This window comes from Staurois parvus, unplaced genomic scaffold (assembly GCF_062004578.1).
Source record: "Staurois parvus isolate SC_StPar_1 unplaced genomic scaffold, SC_StPar_1.0 ptg001697l, whole genome shotgun sequence".
NCBI lineage: Eukaryota > Metazoa > Chordata > Amphibia > Anura > Ranidae > Staurois > Staurois parvus.
In genome coordinates this window covers 175,236-191,517 of record NW_028319493.1, presented here as the reverse complement: position 1 = coordinate 191,517, position 16,282 = coordinate 175,236, and the positions used below count along the sequence as shown (strand labels likewise).

The 16,282-nt window shown below is 50.3% G+C and overlaps 1 protein-coding gene across 1 annotated transcript; it reads left to right on the top strand.

Moving 5' to 3' along the window:
• Positions 1-13,053: 13,053 nt before the first annotated feature.
• On the top strand, positions 13,054-15,093 carry LOC149434716 (E3 ubiquitin/ISG15 ligase TRIM25-like). Its single transcript, XM_089663471.1, has one exon. It carries the CDS (start codon positions 13,086-13,088, stop codon positions 14,814-14,816), a length of 1,731 nt encoding a protein of 576 aa, XP_089519597.1. The 5' UTR covers positions 13,054-13,085; the 3' UTR covers positions 14,817-15,093.
• The last annotated feature ends 1,189 nt before the right edge of the window (positions 15,094-16,282 follow it).

Here is a 16,282-nt window from a genome sequence, read left to right as displayed (position 1 = left end):
AAGAGAACGGGAAGACCACTTACCAAGAAGAGAACGGGAAGACCGCTTACCGAGGGGAGAACGGGGAGACCGCTTACCAAGGGGAGAACGGAAAGACCGCTTACCAAGGGGAGAACAGGAAGACCTCTTAACAAGAGGAGAACGGGAAGACCGCTTACTGAGGGGAGAACGGGAAGACCGCTTACCGAGGGGAGAACGGGAAGACCGCTTACCGAGGGGAGAACGGGAAGACCGCTTACCGAGGGGAGAACGGGAAGACCGTTTACCGAGGGGAGAACGGGAAGACCACTTACCAAGAGGAGAATGGGAAGACCACTTACCAAGAGGAGAACGGGAAGACCACTTACCAAGAAGAGAACGGGAAGACCACTTACCAAGAAGAGAACGGGAAGACCACTTACCAAGAAGAGAACGGGAAGACCACTTACCAAGAAGAGAACGGGAAGACCGCTTACCGAGGGGAGAACGGGGAGACCGCTTACCAAGGGGAGAACGGAAAGACCGCTTACCAAGGGGAGAACAGGAAGACCACTTAACAAGAGGAGAACGGGAAGACCGCTTACTGAGGGGAGAACGGGAAGACCGCTTACCGAGGGGAGAACGGGAAGACCGCTTACCGAGGGGAGAACGGGAAGACCGCTTACCGAGGGGAGAACGGGAAGACCGTTTACCGAGGGGAGAACGGGAAGACCGCTTACCGAAGGGAGAACGGGAAGACCGCTTACCGAGGGGAGAACAGGGACACCGCTTACCGAGGGGAGAACGGGAAGACCACTTACCGAGGGGAGAACGGGGAGACCAATTACCGAGGGGAGAACGGGAAGACCGCTTACCGAGGGGAGAACGGGGAGACCAATTACCGAGGGGAGAACGGGGAGACCACTTACCGAGGGGAGAATGGGAAGGCCGCTTACCGAGGGGAGAACGGGAAGACCTCTTACCGAGGGGAGAATGGGGAGACGGCTTACCGAGGGGAGAATGGGAAGGCCGCTTACCGAGGGGAGAACGGGAAGACCGCTTACCGAGGGGAGAACGGGGAGACCGCTTACCGAGGGGAGAACGGGAAGACCGCTTACCGAGGGGAGAACGGGGAGACCGCTTACCGAGGGGAGAACGGGAAGACCTCTTACCGAGGGGAGAACGGGGAGACCGCTTACCGAGGGGAGAACGGGGAGACCGCTTACCGAGGGGAGAACGGGGAGACCGCTTACCGAGGGGAGAACGGGAAGACCTCTTACCGAGGGGAGAACGGGAAGACCTCTTACCGAGGGGAGAACGGGGAGACCGCTTACCGAGGGGAGAAAACCGGAACAGAAAGGGCAAAATGTTATCACAAAGGGATGGTTCATCACAGTCACTGCCACTGTCCCCCCCATGTCACTGACACTGTCCCCCCCATGTCACTGACACTGCTCACCCCCATGTCACTGACACTGTCCTCCCAATGTCACTGACACTGCCCCTTCCCCCCTTGTCACTTCACTATGCCTCCCCCCATGTCACTGCTCCCTCTCCATGTAACTGACACTGTCCCCCCCCCCCATTTCACTGACACTGCTCCCCCCCATAACATGGACACTGCTCCCCCCATGTCACTGACACCGTCCCCCCCATTTTACTGACACCATCCCCCCCATATCACTGACACTGTCTGATGTCCCTGCAGAGAATTTGGCATGTAACAGCCCCGCCGACCACTCGGCATGTAAAGGTACATGTTCGGATGCAGTAATTCTATAATCGTCTGACTGTGCCTGAAACCGGCACATGCGCAGCTGCTTCAGGGGATACACATCTACACGGGATACCTACCTTACCGCTACACCGGCACATGCGCAGCTGCTTCAGGGGATACACATCTACACGGGATACCTACCTTACCGCTATACCGGCACATGCGCAGCTGCTTCAGGGGATACACATCTACACGGGATACCTACCTTACCGCTACACCGGCACATGCGCAGCTGCTTCAGGGGATACACATCTACACGGGATACCTACCTTACCGCTATACCGGCACATGCGCAGCTGCTTCAGGGGATACACATCTAAACGGGATACCTAGCTTACCGCTACACCGGCACATGCGCAGCTGCTTCAGGGGATACACATCTACACGGGATACCTACCTTACCGCTACACCGGCACATGTGCAGCTGCTTCAGGGGATACACATCTACACGGGATACCTACCTTACCACTACACCGGCACATGCGCAGCTTCTTCAGGGGATACACATCTACACGGGATACCTACCTTACCGCTACACCGGCACATGCGCAGCTGCTTCAGGGGATACACATCTACACGGGATACCTACCTTACCGCTACACCTCCATTATGAAGACTTCTCTCTCGTCTTCCCCCTTCCCACCTTCACTTGAATGTTTCACATCTGTGTATATTGGGGGAATCGTCGCTCAGAAGCTGCAATATTCATTCATTATAAATGGTGTTGATATTCTTGGACCCGTTCCAATGCACAATTCTCAGTTACCGATTGTACAATTTCATCTCTCAGTTCATGGCATTCACAATCTTCCCCCTATGTACACGCAGCGATCGCATGTGTCCTCACATGTTCTATTGGTTCCTTCTTTCAGCATATCACTGCAGCCCAACCTGATGGGCGATCTCTCCCTCCAGGCAAACCTGCCCTTCCTTCACCCCCGACTCTACAGGTGAAACTCGAAAAATGAGAATATGGTGCAAAAGTTCATTTATTTCAGTGCAGCAACTTAAAAGATGAAACTAATATATGAGACTCATTCCATGCAAAGCAAGATAGTTCAAGCCGTGATTTGTCATCATTGTGATGATTATGGCTTACAGCTCATGAAAACCCCAAATCCACAATCTCAGAAAATGAGAATATTGTGAAAAGGTGGAATAATCTCGGCTCAAAGTGTCCCACTCATTCAGCCATAACACCTGCAAAGGGTTCCTGAGCCTTTAAATGGTCTCTCAGTCTGGTTCAGTAGGAATCCCAATCATGGGAAAGACTGCTGACCTGACACCATCACTGACACCCTCCATAAGGAGGGAAAGCCTCAAAAGGTAATTGCAGAAGAAGTTGGAGGTTCCCAAAGTGCTGTATCAAAGCACATTAATAGACAGGTATGTGGGAGGGAAAAGTGTGGAAGAAAAAGGTGCACAAGCAGCAGGGATGACCGCAGCCTGGAGAGGATTTTCAGGAAAAGGTGCACAAGCAACAGGGATGACCGCAGCCTGGAGAGGATGGTCAGGAAAGGGGCATTCAAAAGTGTTGGGGACTTTCACAAGGAGTGGACTGAGGCTGGAGTCAGTGCATCAAGAGCCACCACACACAGACGGATCCTGGACATGGGCTTCAAATGTCGTATTCCTCTTGTCAAGCCGCTCCTGAACAACAAACAACGTCAGACGCGTCTTACCTGGGCTAAAGAAAAACAGACCTGGTCTGCTGCTCAGTGGTCCAAAGTCCTCTTTTCTGATGAGAGCAACTTTTGCATGTCATTTGGAAACCAAGGACCCTGAGTATGGAGGAAGAATGGAGAGGGCCAAGGACCCCGAGTATGGAGGAAGAATGGAGAGGCCCAAGGACCCCGAGTATGGAGGAAGAATGGAGAGGCCCAAGGACCCCGAGTATGGAGGAAGAATGGAGAGGCACAAGGACCTGGAGTGTGGAGGAAGAATGGAGAGGCCCAAGGACCCCGAGTATGGAGGAAGAATGGAGAGGCCCAAGGACCCCGAGTATGGAGGAAGAATGGAGAGGCCCAAGGACCCCGAGTATGGAGGAAGAATGGAGAGGCACAAGGACCTGGAGTGTGGAGGAAGAATGGAGAGGCCCAAGGACCCGGAGTGTGGAGGAAGAATGGAGAGGCCCAAGGACCCCGGGTATGGAGGAAGAATGGAGAGGCCCAAGGACCCCGAGTATGGAGGAAGAATGGAGAGGCACAAGGACCTGGAGTGTGGAGGAAGAATGGAGAGGCCCAAGGACCCGGAGTGTGGAGGAAGAATGGAGAGGCCCAAGGACCCCGGGTATGGAGGAAGAATGGAGAGGCACAAGGACCCGGAGTGTGGAGGAAGAATGGAGAGGCACAAGGACCCCGAGTATGGAGGAAGAATGGAGAGGCCCAAGGACCCCGAGTGTGGAGGAAGAATGGAGAGGCACAAGGACCCCGAGTATGGAGGAAGAATGGAGAGGCCCAAGGACCCCGAGTGTGGAGGAAGAATGGAGAGGCACAAGGACCCTGAGTGTGGAGGAAGAACGGAGAGGCCCAAGGACCCCGAGTGTGGAGGAAGAATGGAGAGGCACAAGGACCCCGAGTGTGGAGGAAGAACGGAGAGGACCAAGGACCCCGAGTGTGGAGGAAGAACGGAGAGGCCCAAGGACCCCGAGTGTGGAGGAAGAATGGAGAGGCCCAAGGACTCTGAGTATGGAGGAAGAATGGAGAGGCCCCGAGGACCCCGAGTATGGAGGAAGAATGGAGACGCCCAAGGACCCCGAGTATGGAGGAAGAATGGAGAGGCACAAGGACCCCGAGTATGGAGGAAGAATGGAGAGGCCCAAGGACCCCGAGTATGGAGGAAGAATGGAGAGGCCCAAGGACCCCGAGTATGGAGGAAGAATGGAGAGGCACAAGGACCCCGAGTATGGAGGAAGAATGGAGAGGCCCAAGGACATCGAGTATGGAGGAAGAATGGAGAGGCCCAAGGACCCCGAGTATGGAGGAAGAATGGAGAGGCCCAAGGACCCCGAGTATGGAGGAAGAATGGAGAGGCCCAAGGACCCCGAGTATGGAGGAAGAATGGAGAGGCCCAAGGACCCCGAGTATGGAGGAAGAATGGAGAGGCCCAAGGACTCGGAGTATGGAGGAAGAATGGAGAGGCCCAAGGACCCCGAGTATGGAGGAAGAATTGAGAGGCCCAAGGACCCGGAGTATGGAGGAAGAATGGAGAGGCACAATGACCCCGAGTATGGAGGAAGAATGGAGAGGCACAATGACCCCGAGTATGGAGGAAGAATGGAGAGGCACAAGGACCCCGAGTATGGAGGAAGAATGGAGAGGCACAAGGACCCCGAGTATGGAGGAAGAATGGAGAGGCACAAGGACCCCGAGTATGGAGGAAGAATGGAGAGGCACAAGGACCCCGAGTATGGAGGAAGAATGGAGAGGCCCAAGGACCCCGAGTATGGAGGAAGAATGGAGAGGCACAAGGACCCCGAGTATGGAGGAAGAATGGAGAGGCACAAGGACCCCGAGTATGGAGGAAGAATGGAGAGGCCCAAGGACCCCGAGTATGGAGGAAGAATGGAGAGGCACAAGGACCCCGAGTATGGAGGAAGAATGGAGAGGCCCAAGGACCCCGAGTATGGAGGAAGAATGGAGAGGCACACACTGCAAGATGCTTGAAGTCCAGTGTGAAGTTTCCACAGTCTGTGGTGATTTGGGGAGCCATGTCATCTGCTGGTGTTGGCCCACTGTGCTTCATTAAGTCCAGGGTCCCCACAGCCGTCTACCAGGAGATTTTGGAGCACTTCATGCTTCCTTCCACAGACCAGCTTTATGGGGATGCTGACTTCATTTTCCAGCAGGACTTGGCTCCGCCCACACTGCCAAAAGCACCAAAACCTGGTTCAATGACCGTGGGATTACTGTGCTTGATTGGCCAGCCACCTCGCCTGACCTGAACCCCACAGAGAATCTATGGGGCATTGCCAAGAGAAAGATGAGAGACATGAGACCGAACAATGCAGAAGAGCTGAAGGCCGCTATTGAAGCATCCTGGTCTTCCATAACACCTCAGCAGTGCCACAGGCTGATAGCTTCCATGCCACGCCGCATTGAGGCAGTAATTGCTGCAAAAGGGGCCCAAACCAAGTACTGAGTACATATGCAGCTTCTACTTTTCAGAGGTGTGATATTGTTCTATGTACAATCCGTGTTTTATTGATTGCATGGAATATTCTCATTTTCTGAGATTGTGGATTTGGGGTTTTCATGAGCTGTAAGCCATAATCATCACAATGATGACAAATCACGGCTTGAACTATCTTGCTTTGCATGGAATGAGTCTCATATATTAGTTTCACCTTCTAAGTTGCTGCACTGAAATCAATGAATGAATGAATCAATGAATGAATGAATCAATGAATGAATGAATCAATGAATGAATGCACCAAATTCTCATTTTTCCAGTTTCACCTGTATATACTCCAAAATGGAGACTCCCAAATATAGAGCCGGGGCCGCAGGATACAGAGGAACCTTGGCCAGGCACTGCGGCTTCCAGGATGGATTTGCAAACGTGTGCGAGTAAATCCTCTGTTTGTAATGTGAATTGTTAGACCGGAACACTTCTTTTTCCTCAGCAGGCTCTCCGGTAAGTGTGATGGGAAATCTTCTGTTTGTTTGGAGATTCCCAACCAATATCTGGGAAGAGTGGAGGGGGCCCTTGAAAAGGAACATGGCTGCTGATGGTCTCTTTGGGATGGATTTACTAAAGGCAACGAGACACGTTTGCAGGTGCAGTAGCTTAGTAAATGGGGTAAAACTTTAAAAAGAATACCCAATCACATGCATGGAAAAAAAACAGCATTTTTGCTTCCAGATGATTGGATGATGGAAGTCAGCAGAGCTCTCCCTCCTTAAGCTCTAGAGCCATTGCACTTGGAGGGTGCGCATGACGGGAGTGACTTTGGGTGGGGGGCCCATGGAACACAGCCCCCTTTGGAGAGGTGGGGAGACCCCTGTCTCAGCTCCCCATATCCCTCTTATGTGTAAGTCCCCCTGTGCCTGTTAGAGGTACAGGGTGATCTGTCCTAATATTAATGCCATGTGGCTGCATCCCATTGTTCTATTGTGTGTCTTGCTTGGGAGCAAACTATTATGGGATGTATGTGTTTGTGTATTGGCTTGGTGGGGGGTGTCTGCTGTGCGTCTCTTGTTGCTAGATGTGGTTTGCCCCGCCCTGTGTCCTTATGCAGGGAGGGGGGAATTGTTCCCTTGAATGTATATATCTTGTTTCTGTGTTAAAATAATGTAGTCTATTTCCTGATTTATTTTAAGACTGGTCTCGTCTGGTCTTGTATGGTCAGCGGTGGGGTCCGTGGTCGGTGTTCGGACGGGGAAGCGGGAGTCTAGCGGAAATACCCGAGTTCAGTCGGGGTCCGGTTCCGTTACAGCACGCGTCTATTTGCTTTACGTAAATCAACCCCTTTGTGTTCTGAGTCCTGAAAGTGACATCACCCTCCAGCCTGGCTGATGAGGGAGAAAGAAGAATGAGGAGGTGAACCAGGAGAGCGTCAAGCATGAGCACACCTAGACCACGTACAGCGGAGGGGGCATCAAACTCAACTTCGTCGCGGCTTTAGGCTGTGAAGGATCAGACCGGCACGGGGCCCACTCACTCCTGTAGCAGATGATGCAAGTCTGAGAAGGAGGGCCACACACCACTGGGATCATCCATAGGAACTTTACTGGAGACTGCTCAGACGGGGCTTGGTTCTGCCATGGTGTTCGGTCTGAGCAGCAGGTGCATAAGGATTGGTCTCCAGCATGACTCTGCTAGGATCAACCTTAGCCCTAATACCAAAGTTGAATGGCTCTAAGATTCCCCTGACAGAGTGGGAGGAGAGACTGGAGAATGCCACGGGCCAGTACCAGGTTCTGACCCAGCTGGTGGCAGAGCTGGATATTAATGCCCTAGAGGATGGCGGCTGCCACGTGGTGATGGCACTACCAGAACAGGTGCAAACTACTCTAGAATGGATTGTGTCAGACTTGGAGGGCCTGTTTGGAGAGAAGATACTGCTTCTGGAGGTGAAGGTTCTTCTTAAGGAAACAGCAGGAGGATGAGAATCTCACTGATACTGAAGTGATGCAGAACCTCTGGGGGCACCTGAAAAAGAGGGATGTATGCAGCTGTGCTGACATCACTGATTCAGACCATATACTAAGGGATCAGTTCATAGCGGGCGTGAAGGCTGCCCAGTCCAGAGAGCCTTGCAAGAAAAAGTTAAAGCGCAACCTTCCACCACCTTCCACATTGCTGTGGTGGATGCAGTTTCGTGGGAACAAGAAGAGGCTGTAGTAACATTGGCAGTGACCAATCAATTTGACCCTGCGTCTCTCAAGGAGGAGGCTCTGGCACCTTCATCCCTGTCAGACATGCAAACCACGCTGGCAAAGCTAGAGCAGGATGTGGTCACCTTGAAACAGGAAGTTACCTCATCTTAAAAGGACTTACCCCAAACCCATAAGGGTGAAAATTCACTGGGCAGGGACCCCGAGGAGGAACAGAGATGCTGATGATGAGCCATTACAGAAACTTATCCATGAACTGTGGGTGGTCTGGATTCAGAAACCCCTCCAGGCCTTTATTTAACTGCTGACTCCCTTGGCAGAGGGACTATCCCCCGGACAGACAACCCAAAATCCTAGCAAGTCAGAGGACATGGTCACATGGAGCCCAGTGGTAGCTGCCCTAGTCAACGGCAACAAGTCTAATGCCTAATAGATCCCAGGTCAGAGGTCACTGTCATGGATTATGATTTCTATGTGCAGAGATTTGAAGCATGAGAATAACTAAACTCCAGTTGGCTATCTCTCAGAGTGGCCAATAATCTACCTATCCTGGTAGAAGGTATCACTTAGGTGAGGATTCAAATCAAAGACCAGGTGGTGGAATGGGTAGAAGTGGTGGTGACCTGCAACCCAGTCAACCCAGCAGTGTCTATTGTGGTGGGCATAAATATTTTGAAAAGGCTGGAGTTGCCCCCTAGCTTGCCAAAAAAGTTCAACACTTCAACCAGGGAAAACCACCAATCTCTTGTCAAGACAAGCCACCTTGGCTGATCTCAACATGGTGCCTCGCCACTGTATCTTAGAGGCCCAACCAGGGGTGGAATTGATATAGCCCCTCTACAGATAGCTATGGAATCCTGAGACGAGACCCAATATACAGTATTTGCTCCTCACTGTCGGTTGGCATTCGAAAGATGGATCAAGCTCCCGTGCCTCCCACAGCACCGTTGTAACATGAATAGGCATCGTGGACATGTCTACAACACGTCACTAGAAGTTCCAGTGATGTCAACGCGTTTCACTTAGCTTAGCTTCGTCAGAGAGGATGGTAGCCTACAGTTCTGTGTAGACTACCGTAAACTCATTGGGATGCCTATCCACTTTTTCGGGTTGAGGAATCCTTAATGGGCCTTGGACAAGCCAAGTTCTTCTTCACCTTGGATCTGGCCAGTGGCGGAATGGGACCAGGACCGAGAGAAGACCACATTCATCACACCCCTGGTACTGTTTGAGTTTAATTGCATTCCTTTCAACCTCATTAATGCCCCCAGCACCTTCCATGGCCCAATGGAAGGTCCAATACTTTCGAAGAATGCGTAAAACATTTTGACCTGGTATTCTGCCATTTGGTACAATATGGACTAAAGCTAAAAACCCAGTGTAACAGCGTATACCTAGAGATGGACGCGGTTCAACCATTTTGGCTTCAACCTCCATCTTGGCAAAGGGGTTAACCATCGTGACAAACATATCTCCCCTTTATTCTCCCCCTTCCTCTCTGTTCAGCCACAGTGACATCTGGTTGTGGGTCACTGGCAGGCTAGAGCCAGCAGGGAGCCCAGAGCTATAAAACACCTCTCTGAGCCGGGGCCTAGCTGTCCAAAGAACCTGTGCAATTGAACACCTCGTATAAGACAAGGCAAGCTTTCCCCGGAGTTCAAAGAACATTCCCAGGAAACACAACCAGATAACCTTTGTTAAAATCCATTTTCCCATATGTCTCATATCTTGGAATATGAAAGACTTACCTAAAAACCGGACATATCTTCAGATTGGCCACGAGAATTCGAACGGTTTGGTAGGTCACTCGCATTGTCTCGAATACATAGGAAAGCCGACAAATAGATCTCATGAACCGTTCAGTGTATAATTTCATAACTCATATCTATCAATCCTCAGACTTGTCTGCCTAATAATCTACCCGTGCGTGGGATGTCACTTGTGCAGATGGAAAGTTATGGGCCAAAATATGAGTTATGGGAGATTTGCGCTCTAGTTGAGGTATCTGCCCATACCTACATGCCCTAAACGGGGTATTGGTCCTTGACTTCAGAGACACCCCCTGCTGGGGACTAAAAAATAGGCTGTCAGGCCTAAGAGTGAAAGTTGAAGACGTCTCCCATTTTAACATCAGTACCACCTGGGTAGACCCGTGCCCTTTTGCTCTGAAACTTGGATCTGCTAACCCAGGACTTTGGCAAGTACCTTAACCCTTTCACCTCTTTCTGATATCTCTTCGCTGTGCTGTTGGTCTCTGTATATTTATATATATATCTTAGTTACATCTTTTTCTGTAAATATTTTTATTGCACCCGTTTGACCTTTTAGTAATAAATCTTTCCTTCTGAAAGTGTTGAACTGTTTCTATTGCGCTTTATTGCAATTTACGAATTCCTGCCTCTAAAGAGAACGCTACTGTGTTTGTTTAACCCTCTGTATAACCGGCCTGCGGTGACCGTGCTATACAGACAATTACCTCAACCATTCTAGTGTTATAACTGATATCGCCGAGTTTCCTCTTTCTCTGTACAAAAAGGAGGTGGTGGCAGTGTGAAGGGTTAATTGCGTAATTAACCTGACCCAGTAACAAGCGCTCAGGCTGCCGGTGCATCGATTGTGGTCCAATTAGCTGAAAAATGGTTGTGCAGGGTGCAGCTGAGTGTGGCATTGTTACGCATGTGACATCGCGGTTTTAGATCTGCTAGTCCTTTGGTCACGAGTTTGGTGAGAAGGTCTGGGGTCTGACGCCGCAATTGTGACACCCAGTAAGTGCCACATGATGACGAAGAAGATACAGTACTTGGGGCATGTTGTCTCCAGACCCAGCCAAGGTACAAACTGTTCAGGACTGGCACCCTCCAAAAACTATCACTGAGCTGCTCTCCTTCTTGGGTTTAGTGGGGTACTACTGGCGATTCATCCTGAAGTAGCACCCCCCAGATGGCTGCCCCACTTACTCAGTTCTTGAGGGAACACAACACCTATAAAAGAGAGGACCTTCACTTTCTATTCAGGCCCAATAGCATGACCCCAAGCAACAGCAATTTGAAACGTAAAGCAGAAACCTACCTACACGTCATTGGTGGCCTATGTGGACTACACCCAGGCCTTCTGGATATCCACAGATGGGAGTCTACAGGGTCTGGGGGTCGTTCTGACCAAAGTGCAGGATGGCCAAGAGCAGGGGCGGACTGACAACTCATGAGACCCCCGGGCAATAGGGGATCATGGGATCATCATTACCCCCAAAGAGCTGGATATCCCCCAGTCACATATCCTGTAAATCTGTCAGGTGCTCCATTTCGGGTTAGATCTGACTCAGTCATTAGTTCAGAGATACTTCTTCTGCCCCTATTTGTCGGACTGGGTACACACGTCTTGGCAGGAGTTTGACAGTTGTACCATACACAGCGCTCCCTCTGAGAAGACAACAATAACCATGCCTGAGCCCTTCAAATTGGTGACCATGGACTTCCTGATGATCTCCAGCACACCTTCTGGCTATCACTGCACCTTAGTCTTTGTTGACCACTTCACTAAATTTGTGACTTTAAGTCGGAAATCATGAATTGAACTCTGTTGCCCAAGTGGCATTCGTTAGTCCAACATCACCTCAGGCAAAGGCGCCTGCTAATGGTTCAACAGCACCCTGCTGGGAATGCCATGGACCCCAGAACTGAGTTATCGAAATCGGTGGCACCAACATGTGGGGGCTGTGGTGTGGGCCTATAATAAGACAGTCCATAAGTCCATCGGCTACACACCCTTTTTCTTAATGCTTGGGGACATAGGAACATTTTCCACCCAGAATTCCCAGTTCTTGAGTGCAGGAACATTGGGAGCGGGTGCAAAAGGCAAGCAGCTGTTGTATGACAAGCACAAGGAGATGGATCCTGACCCCTTTCTGGAAAAACTGCCACTGCGACCAGGAGACCGGGTGTTGGTAAAGAACCAAACACACAAGAGGAAGTCAGATGGAGCTCAAGTGGGAGTGCACCCTGTACCAGGTGGTGGGGCAGCCTTTTCCACCTACCTATATCTATGATCTGGTCTCAGAGGGGCTCTACCCTGCAAAGAAGCGACTACACCAAAATATGTTGAGACCTTCTGTGTTGGGTAGTGACTTATCCAGGAAGCCTGCTGAAGACCAGAAAGCAATTGACGCTTCCGATCTTCCCCAGGTGCATGAAGCTCCCACTGACTGGTTCCAGCCATGCCTCATGCTCGAGTCTCCAGCCTCTCCTAATTCAGAGACTGACAGTTCTGGTGTTAAGAGCCTGAGATGCCCATCTAGTACCACAAACTGTGCTGATTTGTGCGAGGATTTGACCTTGGGCACAGGTGAGGAGAAAGCAGAGAACATGTCTGGTCCCTTACCACCTGAGGCCCCCGAGGCATGACCTGAAGATGAGTCTTTGTCAAATGATCCTGCAGAGAATCAAGGGAGCCTGTGCCTTTAATGGTCTAACCTCTGGCAGCTCTCTGCAAGATATTCTGATTATGTTGTTTGAAATTGTTTATTGTTCTTCCTTAACCATACTTTGTGCTTTCATCACTATTGTTATTGGTGTTCCATGTTGGGATGCCAAGGACAGCATCTGTTAAAGAGAGGGGAATGTAGGAAGGTGCAGTCTGCTTCCTCCACCATAGGTGGTGTCTGACCAGAGCCTGCATGTTCCTTTTCCGTGAAATGTGAAGGAAATTCTTAACACAAGATTTCCACAGATTATTAGATGACCTTAATTTTTCCCCAGAGAGGGAGGGTATTGTCAGGAGGTAGAGAACTGTCACCTCGCCCCATGTAGGAGTGTACAAAAGTGTCACCTCGCCCCATGTAGGAGTGTACAGAACGGTCACCTCACCCCATGTAGGAGTGTACAGAACTGTCACCTCGCCCCATGTAGGAGTGTACAGAACTGTCACCTCACCCCATGTAGGAGTGTACAGAACAGGTCACACTGGTTACGGAGTGTCAGAGACTTTAATCTCATTTCTATCTTCTGCTCTCAGCGATGGCATCTGCTGATCTGAGGAAGGATCTGGAATGTTCCGTCTGTCTGGACTTTTATGCGGATCCCGTAACCCTGAAATGTGGACACAACTTCTGCCGGGACTGTATTGGCCGTGTGTTGGATACACAGGAGGGGTCTGGAGGATATTCCTGTCCTAAATGTAAGCAATGGTCCAAGAGACGTCCCGTCCTTCAGAGGAATCTGAAACTACGTAACATAGTGGAGAACTTCCCATCTACCCATCCAGATCAGGAGGACATTCGGGTCTTCTGTACTTACTGTATTCACACTCCTGTACCGGCTGTGAAATCCTGTCTGATGTGTGAAGCTTCTCTGTGTGACAACCACCTGATAGTCCACAGCAAGTCACCAGAACACGTCCTATGTGACCCCACCACTTCCCTTGAGGACAGGAAATGCTCCGTCCATAAGAAGATCCTGGAGTATTACTGCACTGAGGACTCCTCCTGTATCTGTATGTCCTGCAGGGTGGATGGAGAACATCGGGGACACCAGGTGGAGACTCTGGAGGAGGCCTCTGAGAAGAAGAAGAAGAAACTGAGGAATGTTCTGCAGAAACTGATGACAGAGAGAGAGGAGACGGAGAAAAGAGTCAAGAGTCTGCAGGAACGCAGGAGGAAAGTACAAGGAAAAGCAGATGATGAAACCAAGAGAGTCACTGCCCTGTTCAGAGACCTCAGGAGACGTCTGGAAGACCTGGAGAAGAGAGTCCTGAGGGACATCTCTGGGTGGGCAGAACGGGTCTCCTGTCCCATGTTGGATTATATTCGGGATCTGGAAATAAAGAAGGAGGAGCTGTCCAGGAAGATGAGGGACATTGAGGAGCTGTGTAACATGACGGATCCACTGACTGTCCTACAGGAATCAGACACAGGTGACTTGTGGGATACTGAGGATGGAGATGATGAGGACAGAGAGAGACATGAGAACCTCCTCCATGATGGAGGGGATGTGGTGGGGATCTCACACACATTACACACGGGTCTATCTGATATCATGTCTGGGGTCAATGTACAGAAATCTACAGGCACACATGTCTCTCCACAGTCTACTACAAAGGGCAAGGGTAACATAATTTCTAGGCTGTTTCGGCCACGTCTGCAACCCTCCCCCACCATACAACACTCACACCATGAGGCTGGAGGACCAAATATTGGGGCTGTACAGCAAACATGGGGGGTGTCGGGGGTTACAGACGTATCACTGGATGTGAGGACAGCTGGTCATCATCTACACATATCAGGTGACGGGAAAACTGTATCCTGGTCAGAAGAGAACCCAAAGAGATTTCTGGATGAGCCTCAGGTGATGAGCACTCAGGGGTTCTCCTCGGGGAGACATTACTGGGAAGTGGATGTCGGGGGGTCAGGGTGCTGGATAGTCGGGGTGTGTTACCCCAGTATAGACCGGAGAGGAGGTCAGTCAAGGTTTGGATATAATAAGAAGTCCTGGTGTTTGAAGGGGTGGGGGTGGGATGACCAGTATTGGGTCATACATGACAGTCATGAGATCCCATTTTCCAGTGATGGCGCCAGTACCAGAGTCAGGATAGATCTGGATTATGAGGCCGGGCGGATCTCCTTCTATGATCTGTGTGACCCGATCCGACACCTCCACACCTTCACCACCACCTTCACCGAGCCCCTCCATGCCGGGGTATATATAGATGAGGAAGGTCAGCTAACAATATCTGGGGGGACTTCGAAGTGAGAAATCTGCCCAGTGACTAGTGACATCACAGGGCGGAGAATCTGATTGGTGCAATACTTAGCCAATAGGAAGCAGAGGACAAGAAACGAGATTACTGATTCATTTATAGAATTCCAGGACCATCATCTTCATCCGAAACCTCACTTTACTCCCTAGTGTGTCACCCACCATGAAGAAGCATGCAGGTGGGCAGATTCTTCAGGCTTCACTGGCTGCATGCTTGTTCCCCCTTCACCCAATACTAGAACAATACAGTCAGGTCCATAAATATTGGGACATGGACACAATTCTAACATTTTTGGCTCTATACACCACAATGGAATTGAAATGAAATGAACAAGATGTGCTTTAACTGCAGACTGTCAGCTTTAATTTGAGGGTATTTACATCCAAATCAGGTGAACGGTGTAGGAATTACATCAGTTTGCATATGTGCCTCCCACTTGTTAAGGGACCAAAAGTAATGGGACAGAATAATAATCATAAATTAAACTTTCACTTTTTAATACTTGGTTGCAAATCCTTTGCAGTCAATGACAGCCTGAAGTGTGGAACGCATAGACATCCGCAGACGCTGGGTGTCATCCCTGGTGAGGCTCTGCCAGGCCTTTACTGCAACTGTCTTCAGTTCCTGCTTGTTCTTGGGGCATTTTCCCTTCAGTTTTGTCTTCAGCAAGTGAAATGCTCCATCGGATTCAGGTCAGGTGATTGGCCATTGCAGAACATTCCACTTCTTTGGTGTCTTTTGCAGTCTGCTTTGGGTCATTGTCCATCTGCACTGTGAAGCGTCCAATGAGTTGTGAAGCATTTGGCTGAATATGAGCCGATAATATTCCCGAAACACTTCACAATTCATCCGGCTGCTTCTGTCAGCCGTCACATCATCAATAAATACAAGAGAAGCAGTTCCATTGGCAGCCATACATGCCCACGCCATGACACTACCACCACCATGATCACTGATGAGGTGGTATGCTGAGGACCATGAGCAGTTCCTTCTCCATCCTCTTCTCTTCCCATCACTCTGGTACAAGTTGATGTCGGTCTCATCTGTCCATAGGATGTTGTTCCAGAACTGTGAAGGCTTTTTTACATGTCGTTTGGCAAACTCTAATCTGGCCTTCCTGTGTTTGAGGCTCACCAATGGTTTCCATCTTGTGGTGAACCCTCTGTATTCACTCTGGTGAAGTCTTCTCTTGATTGGTGACTTTGACACACATACACCTACCTCCTGGAGGGTGTTCCTGATCTGGCCAACTGTTGTGAAGGGTGTTTTCTTCACCAGGGAAAGAATTCTTCGCTCATCCACCACAGTTGTTTTCCGTGGTCTTCCAGGTCTTTTGGTGTTGCTGAGCTCACCGGTGCGTTCCTTCTTTTTAAGAATGTTCCAAACAGTTGTTTTGGCCACGCCTCATGTTTTTGCTATCTCTCTGATGGGTTTGTTTTGTTTTTTCATCCTAATGATG

Excerpts from the sequence above, each read along its gene's own strand:
- LOC149434716 (XM_089663471.1), top strand. The coding sequence starts at position 13,086 with ATGGCATCTGCTGATCTGAGGAAGGATCTGGAATGTTCCGTCTGTCTG.